General features: G+C 35.5%; 1 protein-coding gene across 1 annotated transcript; it reads right to left on the bottom strand.

The window, feature by feature from the left end:
- Positions 1 to 569: 569 nt before the first annotated feature.
- Positions 570 to 5,488, bottom strand: PFK4 (phosphofructokinase 4). The gene is made up of 14 exons (XM_089061152.1): positions 5,203 to 5,488; positions 5,068 to 5,114; positions 4,948 to 4,987; positions 4,813 to 4,875; positions 4,582 to 4,719; positions 4,085 to 4,243; positions 3,953 to 4,006; positions 3,805 to 3,873; positions 2,913 to 3,042; positions 2,791 to 2,831; positions 2,216 to 2,440; positions 1,486 to 1,534; positions 1,153 to 1,307; positions 570 to 898 (listed from the first exon to the last, which is right to left on the bottom strand). Exons 1-14 carry the CDS (start codon positions 5,449 to 5,451, stop codon positions 734 to 736), a joined length of 1,584 nt encoding a protein of 527 aa, XP_088917278.1. The 5' UTR covers positions 5,452 to 5,488; the 3' UTR covers positions 570 to 733.
- Between the last annotated feature and the right edge of the window lie 13,220 nt (positions 5,489 to 18,708).

The following is an 18,708-nucleotide window of genomic DNA, read 5'->3' as shown; positions in this document are numbered from 1 at the left end:
GTGGAATGAGTTGGTGGAATGTGATGCCTACCATTTATGTTATTATTATGAATCGAGACTCTTATTCGCAGACGGACTCCTACGGAGAGCGTATGTGTGAAATACTTCCCTCCTTCATGCAATGGAAATGGTGCGAGAATCAATAAACAATTGGTAAAGTAAGAGAGATAGAAGACTGGTAGTTAAAGTTAGTGAATAGTGAGACCTACATTATTATTAGTGTTTGATGAACTGTAATGGTTAGTCATAGTGGCATAAGTACAAATAAATTGATGTATATTAGTCATGACTTTGCCCATGGACACATTCACGCAAATGAACAAAGTCGGTTATCCACATACCAAAATTTTCAGGTTCTGATTCCCGCTTCAAGTATTCCGATACCCAATACACCTTTCGGGTTGGGTGCCGGGTGCGCATTTTAGGCGATTTCGGGGTCGGGTACTCCGGTTCCTGAATTTGCAGTTGTGACTTGCGTACCACTCGAAACAAAGTTGAAGCGGGGTTGTATTAATTGAACATCACAACAAACAGAGAAATAGTCCAGTGGCAGTTTTAAGAGGATATCATTCAAAAAAAGAGTGGATTATTACTGAATGCAGATGGATTAGGACTAATACTGGGAGGATCAACTATAGCAAGATATGCCAATAAATCAAAATGAATTCTCCATGGCAGAGACTAAACCATTTACTAAAACTCATCTCTACTCTCATTAGTCGATATCACATTTTTATATCGAAGTGATCTTTAAATTATGAAAGTCATCATCAATCGTATTGGCAAACCTTTCCTGCACAACCTCACACCCGAGGAAACTAGGTTGATTCGTGGATGCAAGAAGTCGAGCCCACATTCTGTCTGTCAATTTCACAATGTTTGTGGTCTCTGTAACTCGCTGAAATCAGAAGCACAAAATTGTTCAGAAAACGATTATTAAAAAAGAAAAATCAAAAGCCACAATAGCATCTATATGTTTAGTAGCTAAGATTCCATCACATTTTGAAAGTGCAAGTATTGGTTTACTAAGCAAAGAAAGGTACTAAGCACTCTGCAAGGTCCAATATCTTACCTGCTTTACTTTTGAAGCATATTAATAATGCTTCGATTTCATAACTAAGTTGATAGATTATGTATCAGAAATTAGCTTACGCTTATTGGAATATAGGCATGTCTGTTGTTTACAGGCCCAACGGTGAATCCAGTGTACCCTGCCATAGCTCCATGGATGGCACTGTGAGCAAGAAGTGTGCAGTAGATGTTGTCTGATGCATTACTAGGAATTGCTCGAATCATGTATGTTGGATCTGTAGAAGTAGTACATACACGTTTGATAACGAAATATATATTGGAAATAAATGGTAGATTCTAACTTCATAAAACATCACAGTTGTATAAAGGTACTACTGATAGCACAGCCTGGCTTAAATCTAAAGAGTGGAAAACAAATTATTAAAACATTCAAATACAGTGTAGCAGCTGTACCTATATATTTCATATTTATTGCCATCTTCCGAACATTCGTGAAATGATCCTGTGGAACAAAATAATCGGAGTTCATTCGGAACAATGAACGGTTTTAGTACAAGGGAAAATTTGATACAGAGTCCAACTATAGAACTTATCAGATACAAGTATCTTCATGCAAACCCCCTCTAGAGCTAATACCAAGAGAGGCATCAGAAAAGAAAAAATGGCAAGTGATCCTATAGAAGGATGATTGCTATCAGTAGGAAGTGACGGTGCCACATACAACTTATTAACAGAATGTTTTAGAAAATGGGCCAAAAGAATGGCGTATCCAATATGAAACGAAACCATGAAATAAGAAGTTCGAAAAACATGCAGATTCATATAGGCGCAAATGTAGTTTAGTAAACACATTAAGATCAAAGAACTGAACTACAGAATTACTTGAATCCCCCATGTGAATTCATAATATGAGAGAGAGAGAGAGAGATGCTTATGCAGAATTTCTAAAATAGTACTCCCTCCGTCCCACAAAAGATGTCACACTTTCCTTTTTAGTTTGTCCCACAAAAGATGTCACATTTCCCTTTTTGGAAAAAGTTCTCTCACATGAATATACAAATTATATTTTCTCTCTCCATTTAACACACAAAGTGTGATATCTTTTGTGGGACGGAGGGAGTAGTAATTTATAAGAGATTTAGACACACAAAGGATGTTGTGTTGCTCCAGTTCTCCAAGATACCTTTATCTTTTGTGTTAACCAGAGGCCAACATCCAAAAGTAGCCTGTTCCCCGATGCATCTCTTTCAGCAGATGCATGAAAGCTCTGAGCAACATATTCCTGTCCTGCACCTTCAGCCAACACAATCACCATGTGTCCATTTTCTTTCAACCTCTGCTCAACAAATTCAAACAGCCCACCCTGTCCTTCCAAATAGAATGGGGACTCTGGTATCAAGCAACAATCCTGACACAATCAGAACCTGTAAGCAGAGTTTCCAAACACAATCATACTTTTTCAAATTATTTGAAACAGCACTAACTTTACATCCCCAGCCTGATAAATAAAAAAATACCGAATCATGAAGAAGGATATCAGAAAATCTGGAACATCTATTAATATGTTTCAGAAGTCATAGTATATTCATACTGACAACTTGAATGATAAAAAAATCAGCGCATGTAATCCAAATACACAAAGGCTCAGACTGACTAGGGAAAAAATAACACACACACACACACACACACAGAGACAGAGAGAGAAAACTTAATGTGGGCATAATTAAGGCATACAGAGAGCTAGCTGGTGTCTCTCACCACATCACGGCTTGCTAATGTTGCATGCATGGCAATGAATCCTGCATAAATAGATAGATCTTCCTGAAGGGCGCATAGAAACTAAAAACAAAGTTTGCATAAGACTGCTAATTCTATTTTACCACTGTATCGGCCCATAAGTTTCACAATTCCAACTCCATTTTCTACGCTCTCAACTTCCACATGTGCAGCATTTATTGCCCGTTGAGCCTCCTCTACAGCAGTATCAAAACCAAAGGACTTGTCTATCACCTAACGAGAAGGCAAATAAAGGCAAATACAGAAGATTAACGAGAAGACGTCCATTTAAAGGAAATTGAATAACCATAGAAAATTAATTATTCAAATGACCAATTCCCTGCCATAATCCTTGATCTGCAGGAATACTAGTATTATTTACACTTTCAGAATATCCAAAACATAGCAAATATCCAATCATTCACCTCCATTCAGGGATCGAAAATTTTTCATAGTACACGTATGACAGATTTAAAACATACTCCCTCTGTCCCATTAAATAGGAAACATTTGTTTTTTGGCACGAGATTTTATGTTGTGTTGTTTTGTAAGTTAATGGAGAGAGAATAAAGTAAGAGGGGAAAATGTTGAGATGATGTTGTTTCCATTTTTTAAGAAACGTTTCATTTTTAATGGGAAAACCCATAAAGGAAAACGTTTCATTTTCAATGAGACATTTCAATGAGACAGAGGGAGTAGCTAGTAATTAATTCAAAATAGTGGCTAAGTTATGGGCCAGTATCAGTTACATCAGATTCATTGGCCAACATAGTGAAAAACAAGAATCAAACAGACCATCATACTCAACAAAATAAACCATGATTCCTGCCCTTCCCTTGTGATAGCAAGTCATTTCTAAATAAATTTGACTAGGTCAATAGATGGAAATACATGTTGAAAGTTACAAACTTATGCACTGTTAAATCCATAAGCATCAGTTAAAGAAGGAACATATTGCCACCACTTTACTTGGAAGATCAAATTAGCATAACTTACAACAATATCATTATCAATTGTCTTGGGAATTCCAGCAACTGCCACTTTAATCCCCCGCCTTTCCACTTCCTTAAAGATACAGAAATCATCATCTTAGAAATGTTTAATTGACAACAAAATTAGCACAACATAAAATTTTATAAATCACCTTATAAATTGCTGCAGCGCCTTTTTGTGTACCATCTCCGCCAATTATGTAAACCTGTCAACCCAAAAATATCGTGAAAATCTTTCAATAATAATAACAAAGACAATACCGGGAAAGGGATGAAAAATATACCTGGTTTATTCCCCTATCCTGAATATTGTCCACTATCTTATTGGTATCATGACCTCCTCTTGACGTTTGCAAGAAAGTCCCACCACGCTTATGAATGTCATTGACATACTTTGGAGTCAATTGAACAGTATTTTTAGAATAGAACCCTCTATATCCTCCCTGAAAAATCTCATCATTACCATTGACTTATCGTGCACAAACAACAACACTAGGTGTTAGAAGGGGAGGAAATTACTCTGACAACAAAACATTTTATTATCAAAGAACTTGCAACAAGGTATGACACCTCAATATGTAAAGATCTAAGAACTATGAAAAACATAACTAACAATAACAAAGAACATGATGCAACAATAGAAATGCAACATTAAGGACGACACATTTAAACAAGAGATTTTTCACCCAAGAAATAAGAGGAGCAATCAGAAACCAATCAGTAATTGCTCGTATATTCGCAACTTGAGGAGAAAATAGATAGAGCAGAGTAGAAATCTAACCTGAATCCCAAGGATTTCCTCTACGCCATACATATTATTCAAACCACAAACTATCTCTCGTATCACCGTATTTATTCCAGGACATAAGCCTCCACAAGTCACGATACATGCACGAACTTCCTCAGACTTAAAGTACACCTAATAAAAAAGCAAGAAGGGGAAAATATTAAGACCACATTTCCCTGAACACAACGAAAAATAAACATTATAGTATCAAAAAACAAACAATACTTTTTCGCGGGGCCCTGCACGCCGAAAATGTACTCCCCTTGGACTTTGCTTCTGAACAACAACCTGAAGGCAAGACGCAACATTTTGATCCACTACATACATTGGCAATTCTTATAGAAACTGAGTTTAGTTTACCTTATGTGCAACCACATCTTCGGGGCTAACAAATGTTTGCCTATGACAATATAACAAGTGAGAAGAAGTTGAATACCCTAACCTCCAAAATCAGTAGTAAAAACAAAAGTTTGGGATTACTTTACTATTGCATAAGCTTGGGTTTTCTTCAGTGGATTTGTATACATCTGAATCATGCCAATATTGCAAAAAAAAAAAAAAAAATCACCAGACATTCGATGTTAATTCAAGAAGAATTAAGGTAGGCAAAGTTACTGGTAAATCGGGGAGGAAAGAGGTCAAGTGCGGGACGTCTTCTAGGATGAAATCTTCTTCACTTTGAGGATCGGTTGTTGGAATTTCCGAGGCTCGAACTTCGATCGAATGCGAATTGAATGGCCGCCCTCTGAGAGAGGATTGTTTGGTGAAGACGAATTTCGCGAAACTGAGTGACGGGAAAGAAGCCGATGGAAGGGAATTTCGAGAGAGAGAATTAGGAAAGAAGGAGGTGAAAACAGCATCCATCGCTGTACAACTCAGAAACAATGCTGACTACAAAATTTATCTTCACATACTTAACTTTGACTACAAACGTTATTATACTCGCGGGATATGGCAAGGAATTTTGATGGAACTTTATTTTATATACTATTAAGATTAGAAATAAAATAAAGATAAAATTATTTTTATTTTTAATAATGAGTTATCTTGAATGGGATAAATTGAAAATGAAAATTAGTTACTCCCTCCGTTCTGTTAGGGAGAATTTGAATATTGAACAAAACGGATAATCTGAAAGTCGTGAAGATATCACTTTTAGATCAAATCAATTTCGGTGGTTCTACCAAAATGTTTGATCGGATAAAATTCGGAGAGATTAGAGCTTCTGTATGTTAATGTTCAAGAAAAAATTTCGAACCAAAAGAATCGATCAGGTTTTGAAGAAGATGAAACAATGCATCTGAACCAGTGCACCTGTTTGGGAATAACCGAAAATAACTAATTTTTAAAAGGTTTCCGAAATTGCAAATTAGTCCTTTGACTTTCAGAAATTACATTTTTGGATGAATTTCTTATACAGCAACTTCGTTGGAAATAATGAATTCAGCCAGGGGCTCTGCCCCTTGGACCCCGCTACCGGGGGTCGCTGCCCCCGGACCCCCGTTCATCTTACATCATAATGAATTCAAATAAGCGTGCACTCCGCACCTCCAAACTTATATGATGCATCATTACGACAATACTGATCAATCAAGTTAATCCAATTACACTAAAATATCCAACACGTTCCACATAATTCGTCTCTCTTTGACTGGACACGGGTTTTAAGAAATGTAATGAAAAGTGAGTTGAAAAAGTTAGTGAAATGTGGGTCCTACTTTTATATATTAGTTTTATATAATAAAATGTGAGTAGGAATGAGTTAGTGGAATATGGGGTCCACTATAAAATATGGTAAAAGTAAAATGGGACAAATTATATGGGACGGACCGAAATAGATAAATGAGACAAATTATGTGGGACGAAGGAAGTATATTTTATGGGAGGAATAGAGTACCCCGAGCATATGGGTCTGGACCCACATTTATTCATTTTTAATTCTCTGCTCTTTCGCAAGAGCACAACTCCCACATTTATGCTCTTCCACAAGAGCATGCTCTTCCACTATTCAAGGCTCCCACAATTAAAAATCAATTTAAATACTTCAAAACCTAAAAACATTTCCACAATATTAAAATGCATTCAAAATACTCGAAATACTATTATAAATTACTAAACAATTAAAAATTACATAATTGATGAATCTTGTTGCTTTCTAATTGAAGACACGAGAACATGCTTATATATATAGGCTACAAATTTGGGAATTGTAACTATAAACATAAACCTATCTATCTTAAGTAAAATTTGACATTTGATGAGAAAGATTGACTGATATCACTACTATTTCATGTTTAAAAAATAAAAATAATATAAAAAAAGGGTCAAAAAATGGCTATATTTTTGGGAATTCGAAAATATTTTTTTTTTTTTTAATTATTTTAGATTTTTTATGAATTAATAAAATATAAATTTAACGGAAAAAAACCCAATTGCGCATGGGGCAATTAAACATCACAGCCGAATGGAATGCTGCCATGTTGCCCTGCTCTTCGGAACAGTGGTGCTCTTTGGCAAGAGCACGTCTGTGCCGATGACAAGAGCGCAGCAGCGAGCACAGTCTTGCTCTTGCCGACGGCAAGGACGGTGCTCTTGGCCATGAGCACCGTTAGGGATGTTCTTAGTCCTTAGAGCATATACAACTGTACTCTTCTTAATAAAGAGCATGTACTCCCTCCGTTTCTTCATAGTTGAGGCGAAACTTTTCGGTACGGAGTTTTAGAAATGAATGTTTGGTGTGTTAAATAAATAAATAAAAAAGTAAGAGAAAAGAAAAGGTAATGAGAATAAAGTATAAAGTAAATAAAGTAGAGAGAATAAAGTAAGAAAGAGAAAAAAGTTACCATATATGGAAATGACTCAACTATTAAGCAACTTTCCGAAATGGAAAAATAACTCAACTATGAAGGAAAGGAGGGAGTATTATTTATGGATCCAGCTCCATTTTTATTCATATTTTGTTCTTACTCTTATATAAGACAACAACACTCTATCACAATCATCCTCTTTCCTAAAAGCATTTTTTCACTATTTATGGATCTCATAAATCTATTATTCAATTTTAAAATTACAATTACTAAAAACATTTTTCTTATTAATAAAACTTCATTAAAAATATCAGAAATATCATTACAAATTTTTAAAAAATAAAAAATGTTGTGAAATGCTGCATATCATTGATCAAAGTAAAAAACTGGGCATGCTAAACCAATTTATAAAATCGTGTCTCATGTTAGAGTTTTATATTCGAATAACTGGATATTGTAAAATTCTTGATAATTTTATCATAGTGATGTTATGCTTTTATTTTAATTGTAATTTTGCATACTAGTATTACCTTCCGTGCTATGCACGAGTCATAAGATTTTTTAAATAATGAAGATAAATTTTAAGATGAGTGGATTAAAATTAAAAAAAGCAGAGAACAAATGAAGTATAATGATGTTTATGTTAGATTTTGTATACAAGAAATCACCTTTCGAGTGATTGAATACTGTTAAAACTCTTATTTTATTTTCCAAATGAATAAACAGATTATTTTTGCCATAATGTTGTTATGTTTTACATTTAACGGATATTTATTACATGTTTAAATGTATAAGTAATCTAAGTCTTTATTTTAGTAGACCGGTTGTGAGCGTCGTTCACTTTAAGGTAACACGGTCAGTTCTAAACAAAGAAAAAGAAGAATTTCACAACCTAGATGATGCAGTTATAAAAGACAAGTCTTGGAGACTAAGAAAAATATATATTTGGTTTTATTTATTTCCTAGTTAATAGAATTAGTAGAGGGAAATAATATTAGGAGGATTTGTTTTTCCTTCTACCAAATTAGGTTTTCCTTTTTTACTTATAGTTATTTTTGCTTATTATCTTTTTATTTATCTTCTTTCTATAAGTTTAGGATTTCATTTGCCTATATAAAGGCATCATTGTTGAACTTAAAAGACAGACTTTGAATATACAATTTTGCATTGAGTTTTTATACTCCAAAGTTCTCAATTAGTTGAGTTCTTTTTATCTATCAGTTAATCAATCTCATACGTTTCTACGTTCATTTGCATCATTTGGTATCACGATCCAGGTTGATTATCAATGGCTGAACGTAGATATAGCGGCAGACGTGGCGATGCTCGTGGCGGTGGTCATGGTTGGGGACATGGAGATCTCCCAAACGAAGAGGCTGCACGACAGCATGATCTGCGCGACATCGAGAACGATGATCTGAGACAACAGGTTCGAGACCTCCAGCGCGACATCGAGAACGGTGATCTGCGACAACAGGTTCGAGACCTACAACGACGATTGGCGCGACTGGAAGAGCGTCGGGGAAAGTCCAACACGATGAGGTCTAATGTGCCGGAGCGTCGTTCGATGGTCGATCCATTATTCAGCGACGTCTTCACATCATTTGTTGTGGATGAAACGTCGAAGAATACTAATAGCAATATATTTTCGATGTCGGTGTATGATACGCCTGTATATGACGAGGATATATTCTATGAGCTCCCTGGATTGGCGAGCAAATCCCCGTCTCCTTCCGTGAAATTTGACGATGTAGCCGAAGACGAGGGCGTTGTCGTCTATGACGATGAGGAGGACGATGAGGCTGAAGGGGAAAACCGTCTCCTAGGGTTCATGTTTAAGAATGGTAATGGCGTTGATGATCTTCCAAGAGAGAAAGCCGAGTTCCGGAAGAATGATGTCGCAGCGAATCAGGAAGACGTCATGGAAAAACTTGTGAAGGAAACTTTTGTATCTAAAGCTGCAGGAGATAGTTATATCATTAATACAAAAAAGAATTTTGACTATGAGTTTGATGCTGTAAAAGACGAAGTCGATGTGCAAGTGGGTCTTGGTATTTTGGATCTGGATCCTGTTAAAGAATTTGGTTTTGTGGGGCAGGAGTTTGATGGATATCCGAATAGGATGATGCACGATATCCAGAATTGGAATTGGTTTGTTAAGGAGGAAGTGCGAGATGGAGAAGATGATGATGATCGTGACAAAGCAGACTCGAGGATAGACTCGAGGACGAGTCTTTTTCAAGAAGGGGAGTATGATGCAGTTATAAAAGACAAGTCTTGGAGACTAAGAAAAATATATATTTGGTTTTATTTATTTCCTAGTTAATAGAATTAGTAGAGGGAAATAATATTAGGAGGATTTGTTTTTCCTTCTACCAAATTAGGTTTTCCTTTTTTACTTATAGTTATTTTTGCTTATTATCTTTTTATTTATCTTCTTTCTATAAGTTTAGGATTTCATTTGCCTATATAAAGGCATCATTGTTGAACTTAAAAGACAGACTTTGAATATATAATTTTGCATTGAGTTTTTATACTCCAAAGTTCTCAATTAGTTGAGTTCTTTTTATCTATCAGTTAATCAATCTCATAAGTTTCTACGTTCATTTGCATCACTAGATAGGCTCAGACTACCTATCGTGAAAGGTTGCAATGTCAGTCCGATTATTTCTAAGCCTTACTGAAATAAGATGATGTTGGTGTGGTATAGCACTGAATGGATCTAACAGCGAGACAGTCTTTATGCTATCTACTGAAAGACGAGGTCTTGTAACTTATCATTTCTTAACCAATGTACGTTAGCACTGAGCATACGGTATTGATTATGCACTACTTTGACTTACCAAATGGTGCGGGTTTTTCGCAACCCAATAAGCCTGGTATATTGGGTAGTGGTGATTAATATCTAGCGGTGCTAGGATTGCTATTATGTTGAATCATGCGCGAGGTGAGTCTCGTTTGATAACATCCTCAAGAGAAGCTTAAATTAAGGTTTTATTATTCGGAACCTAGCTAGTTGGAGTTTAATTACTCTATGAATAATAAATAAGATTTTCTTGTTGAGTCCTCTCTTGGAATAAATAAGATATTAATTAATTAAGTCCATAGCAGACAATAATTAATTAATGGATGTTTCTATCTTAAGCGCGGGAAATAAATATCAAGCAATGGAAACCCGGAGTACTTATAATTTTGGATTTGGATGGGGAGTGCAATATTACTTCTGTAGTGGCTGCTCGTAATATTCCAATTATAAGCTTATATTAAATTGGGTTTAATTTAATTAGTAAAAAGCTAATTGGAGGAGCCCATATCCAAAGCCTTCCATAGATCCCTGTCTGGACCCAATATGTGACTTATTATAAATAGGAGAATAAAGAAAACAGAAAATACACTTATTTTTTTTCTTTATAATTTTCGTCCCCCTCTTACTTAGAAGAGGGACGATTTTCTCTCCTCCGAGGGAAAAGATTTCCGTCTTGTTTATTTAAGTCCTAGTACACTAGTGAGATCAGCCCACCCTGATATCAGTTTACAGTCCGGGAACCAGACAGAAGATCCGTGGTTTTGTACTAAAGATCTTCACGTGGAGAAGGCGCTAGCTATCTTCGATTCTTTGGAGAATCATCAAGGTATAATGGCTAAACCGTAGAAAAGCATGTTTTAGGTTTCAATTAATTTAAAGCATGTTTTATTTGAGTTATGAGCATGATACATATGATAATTACGTAAATAGAATTTGTCTAAATAATCTGCTAAATAGATCAGAATTATTATGTAATTGATTTATGTGAGCGCTTCCGCTGCCAGTTCCTTCAGATAGTTAAGAATATATAAACAATTCAAAACATTACAAACAATAACAAAAAGAGAAATATACTTCTCTCATCCCACTTTAAATAAAGTATTTCATATTCGGCAAAATGATTTTATACAATTTTAATTTCTGATGAGTGGTGTAAAATAAAATAAAACAGAGGAAAAGGAGGAGATATTTATGCAAAAAAAAAATAAAAATTTATTAATTAGAAAAGATATACAAATAAAACAAAATGTGCTACTAAGGTTAAAGAAGAAATATAAAATTAAACCTTATTACATATATAAAAACATGTTTCAGTAATTTCAAAATAAAAAAAATAATTGTTCCATATTATATGGACTTTAAAGATCAGAAATGTACTTCTTCGTAATAGTAACACTTTATAAAATAAGATCAAAAACTGTTCTAATCAAAATATGTATTTATGTTATTTCTTAATAAGTTATTTAATTTTATGTTTTTAGTCTAAAAACATAAAATTAAATAACCTAAAACTAAATAATATATATACATATTATGTTAATTAGAACATTTTTGGATCTTATTTTATACTCCCTACGTCCTATAATAGATGTCACAATTTCGTATTTAGTTTGTCCCACAAAAGATGTAATATTTCTTTTTTTTTTGAAAATGTTCTTCCTCGCATTAATTAAATATACTCTCTATTTTCACTCTCCACCTAACACACAGAACAACATGTCCTAAAATCTCATGTCATTCCTCAAGTATGTCATCTATTATGGGACGGAGGAGTAGTAAGTTATAACAGAACAATCAAACTTTAATACTCCCTCCGTCCCGGCTAAGATGACACATTTCTTGGTCGGCACAGAATTTCAAGAGTTATTGGTTAAAATGTTTAATTGGAGAGAGAAAATGTGAGTGAAACTATTAAAATAGAGAGAGAAAGAAAACTGAATATTTTAATAGGAGTGAGAAAAAGTAGTTGAGTGTATTAATTGGAGAGAGAAAGTTACCAAAAAAGAAAATGTGTCATCTAAATTTGGACAAACTGAAAAGAAAAGCCTAAATTTAAGCGGGGCGGAGGGAGTCTAAGGTAGATGGGTTCAAGGACGTGTAGCAGATACTTCGTCCGTCCCACTCAAGATGTTCATCTTTCCATTTTGATTTATTCTACTTAATGTCCACTTTCCTTGTTTGGAGACAAATTAATCTTAATCTCTCATCTGTCATCATTAAAACACTCAACTCAATTCTACTTTCTTACACTAAATAATTTTTTCTAAAATTCGAGATTGTGGACATCTTGAGTGGGATGGAGGTAATATCATGCATGTCTGCATTATATTTAAAGACACGATTGTCGTGTAGGAAAGCGAACACCGGTAATTAGGTAAACAAAGACGTGCGGGTGGCTTCTAGAGCATAGTTGAGAGAAACAAACACCCTAAATCACTTGAGCCGCAAGCCTTCTAAGTTCACCTAAAGCACTGTGAGTCAGTAGTTTATGGAATTTAATTAATGCAGTCTATCTGTCCCATTAAAATGAAACGTTTCTCTTTTTTGGTTGTCCCACTAAAAATGACACGATTCTTATAATGGAATAAACATCATCTATACTTTCTCTTTCTTTCTTACTTTGTTCTCTTTCTACTTAACTCACAAAACAATACTGTATAAAATCATGTGCCAAAAAGCAAATATTTCATATTTAATAGGAAGGAAGGAGTTTGTTTTCAAAATTTTTATGAAATATTTAGTTTTATTAAATAAACTATTTAATTTATGATCATTCTTAATAAATATATAAAATGAGAAATGAATGAAAACTTTTTAAAGATGAGACTCTGAAGGAAGAAATGGATATAAAAAATCATGAAAGAATATATGGTTTTGTTCTAGCGTTGAAAAATGAGTAATATATAAGGTGGAGTTAATTACACAGTATAATGGGAAAAATGAATGAAGTTTGTAAAAGAAAATCTAAAACTTAATGGATGTTAAATGGGATTGGGATCCTCTGTTGTGCTATTTAGCACATCATGAGCTGCTGTCTCTATTACAATATTAAAATAATATATAAATATTTAATTTTTTTTATATTATTTACTTGATTTATTTTATTGTGTTGTATCTAACAGTATGGGCTGTTGTGCTAAATAGCTCAGCAGAGGATCCCCAACCTGTTAAATGTGGATTTGGTTGTTAAACATAAACATTAAGAATAGGTAAAAATTGTCCTAAGGGTGTTTTATATCTTAAAAATTTGAGGGGCTTATTTGATTCAACACAGTAGAGGATCCCCAACCTTTTAAATGTGGATTTGGTTGCACATAAATATCAAGAATAGGTAAAAATTGTCTTAAGGGTGTTTTATATCTTAAAAATTTGAGGGGCTTACTTGTGAATAAAAATATGATGGATCGAACATATTGTGTTCTATAAAAGACACTGATAAGGTTAATTTCATGCATTGGTTATGGAGTTAAATTCACTGAATTTCTGAGTCTAACAAAGCTTTTAAGCCAGTTGTGCAGAGGAAATCGCCAGATCCAAGAAGGAAGAAAGAAAGGAATTTGGCGAGAAAATGAGCAGAAAAGGAAGAATTTCCCAGATAGAGGAGATTACCGGATAGAGGGCAAAGAAGGAAATTCAATAAGATTCTAGAAGATCACCTCCACGCCTATAAATAAAGAGCACACAACACACGAAAAATCATCACTCACTTTTTTTCGCTCTTAGCTCATTTTCACACACTTCTACACACACTCAGGGGATATCGGAGACTCATGGGGTTGGGGTTCGTATTTTGATCTGCTGTTGTGTACCACCGTCTCCAAGTGAGGCGAAGAAACAATTTACTGCTTTATGTTTTAATTTCTGTCTTGAATTTCCCCGAGTCTTCGCTATTTGAAGCTCGACGTTTGTTTTGTTGAATCCTTGTTGAATTCTTCATCGTTTAGCTATGGAAGTTTATTCACTGTTTTCGTCTTGTGTTTATGTTGATTGTTGCTTTACCTTGGATACTTTTTGCGCTTGATTTTGTTTTGTTGAAGTTGGATCGTGTTGGAATTGTAGTTGATCGGTTAAATTTGGTTAGATCGGAGTGCTCGGAAATGGGATTTGTTGTGGATGGCTTGGATCCGGAGCGTAAGAAGAATCCGGCGTTAGATCCGTTGAATTCTGCATGGTTATGGTTTCTTAGTTGCTGCTTCTAGTTTACTTCGTCTAGCTACTATAGATCTGAGCATTTTCCGGTGATCTGTGTTTTCCCAACGTTCGAATCGTCATGTTTTTCTTTAATCTGGGTTGTTGCTCTGTTTTCTATGCGTTTATGCTTGAATCGGTTGAAGATATAAGCTAGTTCATGCATATGTGTTTGTTTTTATTTTTCTTTAAGTATATGTTTTCTTTTTGTCATGTCAGTAATGTGTCTAGGTCTAGGAGTCTTAGTGTCTTTAGGGTCGGTCATCAGATAACCATGCATTGAAATTCGCCTTATTTCCTTTTCTTGTCTTTATACTTGAGGACAAGTATGGTTTAAGTGTGACCAGTTTGATAATGCTAATTTCATGCATTGGTTATGGGGTTAAATTCACTGAATTTCTGAATCTAACAAAGCTTTTAAGCCAGGTGTGTAGAGGAAATCGCCAGATCCAGGAAGGAAGAAAGAAATCACCTGGTGAAGGAATTTGGCAAGAAAATGAGTAGAAAAGGAAGAATTTCCCAGACGGAGGAGATTACCGGATGGAGGGCAAAGAAGGAAATTCAAGAAGATTCAAGAAGATTCTAGAAGATCACCTCCACGCCTATAAATAAAGAGCACGCAACACACGAAAAATCACCACTCACTTTTTTTCGCTCTTAGCTCATTTTCACACACTTCTACACACACTTGGGGATATTGGAGACTCATGGGGTTGGGGTTCGTATTTTGATATGCTGTTGTGTACTACCGTCTCCAAGTGAGGCGAAGAAACAATTTACTGCTTTACGTTTTAATTTCTGTCTTGAATTTCCCCGAGTCTTCGCTATTCGAAGCTCGGCGTTTGTTTTGTTGAATCCTTGTTGAATTCTTCATCGTTTAGTTATGGAAGTTTATTCTCTGTTTTCTTCTTATGTTTATGTTGATTGTTGCTTTACCTTGGATGCTTTTTGCGCTTGATTTTGTTTTGTTGAAGTTGGATCGTGTTGGAATTGTAGTTGATCGGTTAAATTTGGTTAGATCGGAGTGCTCGGAGATGGGATTTGTTGTGGTTTGTTGTGGATGGCTTGGATCCAGAGCGGATGAAGGATCCGGCGTTAGATCCGTTGAATTCTTTATGGTTATGGTTTCTTAGTTGCTGTTTCTAGTTTACTTCGTCTAGCTACTGTAGATCTGAGCATTTTCCGATGATCTGTGTTTTCCCGACGTTTGAATCGTCATGTTTTTCTTTAATCTGGGTTGTTGTTCTGTTTTCTATGTGTTTATGCTTGAATCGGTTGAAGATATGAAGATAGATGTTAGTTAAATTCCTAGTTAGTTATTTGCAGCTTTTCATTCGTACCTTTGTTGTTTTAGGAAATGGTCCCCACGGTCTGTTCTTCATCTGTCTAGGCATTTTAGGAAAGTTATTCACTAGGTCTGGTAAATTTCATTGTTGAAGTGTTGCTATGTTTAAATCTCTGTTTTCGTCATGCATCTCCCAAGTCTAGTAGTTAAGTTCTCAACCCAAAATTGCTTGGCAGCAGCCAAACCAGTCCAAAGCCCTCTTAACTCTCACTCACGTCTTATATGTCTCTGTGGGTTCGACCCTTACTTCTCTATGCTAGTTACAGAATAGCGGGTTGAGGTAATATTTTCTTTGATAACGAGCTGAAGGTGCGTCCAACGACTGTGATTTTTCGGTTATTGAGTTCCTAGATCTCGCAGTCTAGTAAATCTCCTTGACCTGAGAATTATGCATTAATTAATACAAACTGTGCAGCTCAGCTTTCAGAACCATATCAGACACCAATCATATTATTCTCTCCGTCCCAGTTAAAATGACACACTTTCTTCTTTGGTTTGTCCCAATGAAGATGATACATTTCTATTTTTGGTAAAAGAAATTTCAATAAAAAACACCCAGTATGGGAGTGGTTTTAGACAGACCCCTAACCAATGAATATAATCAAAATATATTGTTGCAAAACATGATCTAAGCCCAAAAGTGACTAGAATCCAAAGCATGACCTAGAAAAAATAAACTGGAGGTCCCACAAGTCGGGTACCTCCATGCTATCAAAACTAAACTAGAACCATAATGGATAGATGGAAAAAATAAATGCGAAATAACAAAAACTACCATAATAACAAAATCAGTCCACGTCTCTGCGTTGGAAGCGGAAGTGAGGATATCCTAGCTGGTCCATCCTAGCAAGCACCTTCAGATATTGAGGCGCATAGACTGAATCATAGAAGGACAAGGCACGGGTCTGGCCCCCCTCCTTGCGAGGAAGTCGGCAACATAGTTTCCCCCTCTGTAGATGTGTGAGAATCGAGCCTGCCGCTGAGATCCGTAGAGCCAAATGACAATAAAGTAACCAGAGCCGCTGAGTCCAACTCTATCCAAATATGAGTAGAGAACTCCATAGGCATCGAAACTCTCGAAGAAGAGCCATAAGTTCGTCTCGAAGCTCGACGATGCAGCAATAGGAGAACAGAAGCCCCGCAGAAGACCTCCATCAGAACATCGAACCGAGCCTACACCTCCTGCCTCCAATGCCGATGTAGAGAAGGCTCCGTCAGTAGCGATCATTGGAGGACTCGGAACAAGATTATTTTTGATGGGAGAGCTTGGGACGCAGCGAGAGTCATTTTTGAGATCAAAGAAGCTACCTACAGCATTTTGTACTCACACTTTCCACACGAGCAGGTTCTTCTCCACCTTCCAGACAGATGATGAAGCCCTCAGGTTTTAGTTGTTGTGTTGTCGACACTCTTTGAGTCACTCATCAGGGTACTCTTTTTCCCCTTGGGGAGTTTTATCCCATGGGGTTTTTTCCCCAAAGGGTTTTAACGAGGCCCGCCCACTCTGGGTTTTAAACACGCTACTTTTCTGTCTACCTTATCTCTCCAACTTTTCACATGATATAAACTATCTTTCCCGAAGAGTGTATGGATATTCCCTTTTTATTTAGCTTCCAAAGAAAAAGACTTTAAAGGCTCAAAATAGCTAACTAGGAAAAATATTTTGAAATAAGGCCATTACTAAGGATATATAAAGTAACTAAGAAGGATGGCCTAACGTCCTCTTTTATCATTTAAACACTATGTAGACTTAGCCAGACTGGAAACAAGTTCTAGAAACAAGTACATGAATGCAGATAAATCACACAAGAAAGAACTTTATGGCTCAAATCTCACAGGGTATAAGCACGATTCAAAGCAAACAAGCAATTCACTAATTATGCACCTTTTCACAGAACTCTCGAATCAATAAACGAACTTTTCATCATAGGCAACTCAGTCAGATGTCCCTAAACATAAGTGTTTTTAATTTTCTACATTATGCTCATGACAAGATTCACCCCGGATTTATTAAATAAAAGACTTACAAAAACAAACTAATCTAAAACTAAAAAAAATAAGTAAAAACAACTAAACACACGGTCCACCACTTATCCCCCCTAACTTATAAAACTGCGTTAAGAATAAGTTGGTAAAGTCGGTAGGGACGTGAGTAACTAAGAAAACAAATTAAACCAAAAATTTAAAATGAAAAGAAAAATGATACCAATGTTTGGTTGCCTCCTAACAAGCGCTTGGTTAACGTCATTAACTTGACGTTCTTTGAAGCTCAAGTTATCCCCCATTCTCGGGACTTCATTTGGGATGCCTTTGTCCCTACAATTTCGCAATGTGAGCATAGAATGAAGAAAATTATAGTAGAGCACAATGCATCATATGTGGCAATCCCCCAAACTTTAATCATATCAAGGCATAAATTATGCAAATCAAATTATCTACCTTAACAGGATCAATTTTCCATCCCCATTGTCTTCTCTATCCCCTAATTAATTGCAAGAGTTTTCAACAATTGACCATGATCAAGCAAAACAATTAAGCTCTAAATATACACAATTCATGCAAGATATTCAATTCAAGCCAAAATGATATTCATTTTTCACCCACAAATGTCAAATGCACTCAATCACACACAAAAATAATTAATTCCAAAATTCCTAAACAGGGGAGGATATTTTTTTTTGCAATTTAAAAAAAAAACTAAAAGAAAGAAAAGAAGAAAAGAATAATATTTTTTTTTGATTGTATAAAAATGAATTTAAAAAAAATAAACATTAAAACAAAGAGGGGAAAAAAAGAATTAAGCTTAAGCTCTACGGAGGAGAAAAAAACAAAACTAGAAACTTAAAAAAAATAAACAAAAACCATAGAGCTAGCATCATTAGAACATCCGCAGCGGTCTTCCTTGCCGACGGACGCCGTCCTTGCCAAGCATCCGCAGCGGTCTTCCTTGCCGACGGACGCCGTCCGTGCCGCTG

Source organism: Salvia hispanica, chromosome 6 (assembly GCF_029641045.1).
Source record: "Salvia hispanica isolate PSC_SH4W2 chromosome 6, Shi_PSC_v1, whole genome shotgun sequence".
Taxonomy (NCBI): domain Eukaryota; kingdom Viridiplantae; phylum Streptophyta; class Magnoliopsida; order Lamiales; family Lamiaceae; genus Salvia; species Salvia hispanica.
The sequence above is the reverse complement of the archived record's forward strand: the minus strand, read 5'-3'. Positions and strand labels throughout refer to the sequence as shown.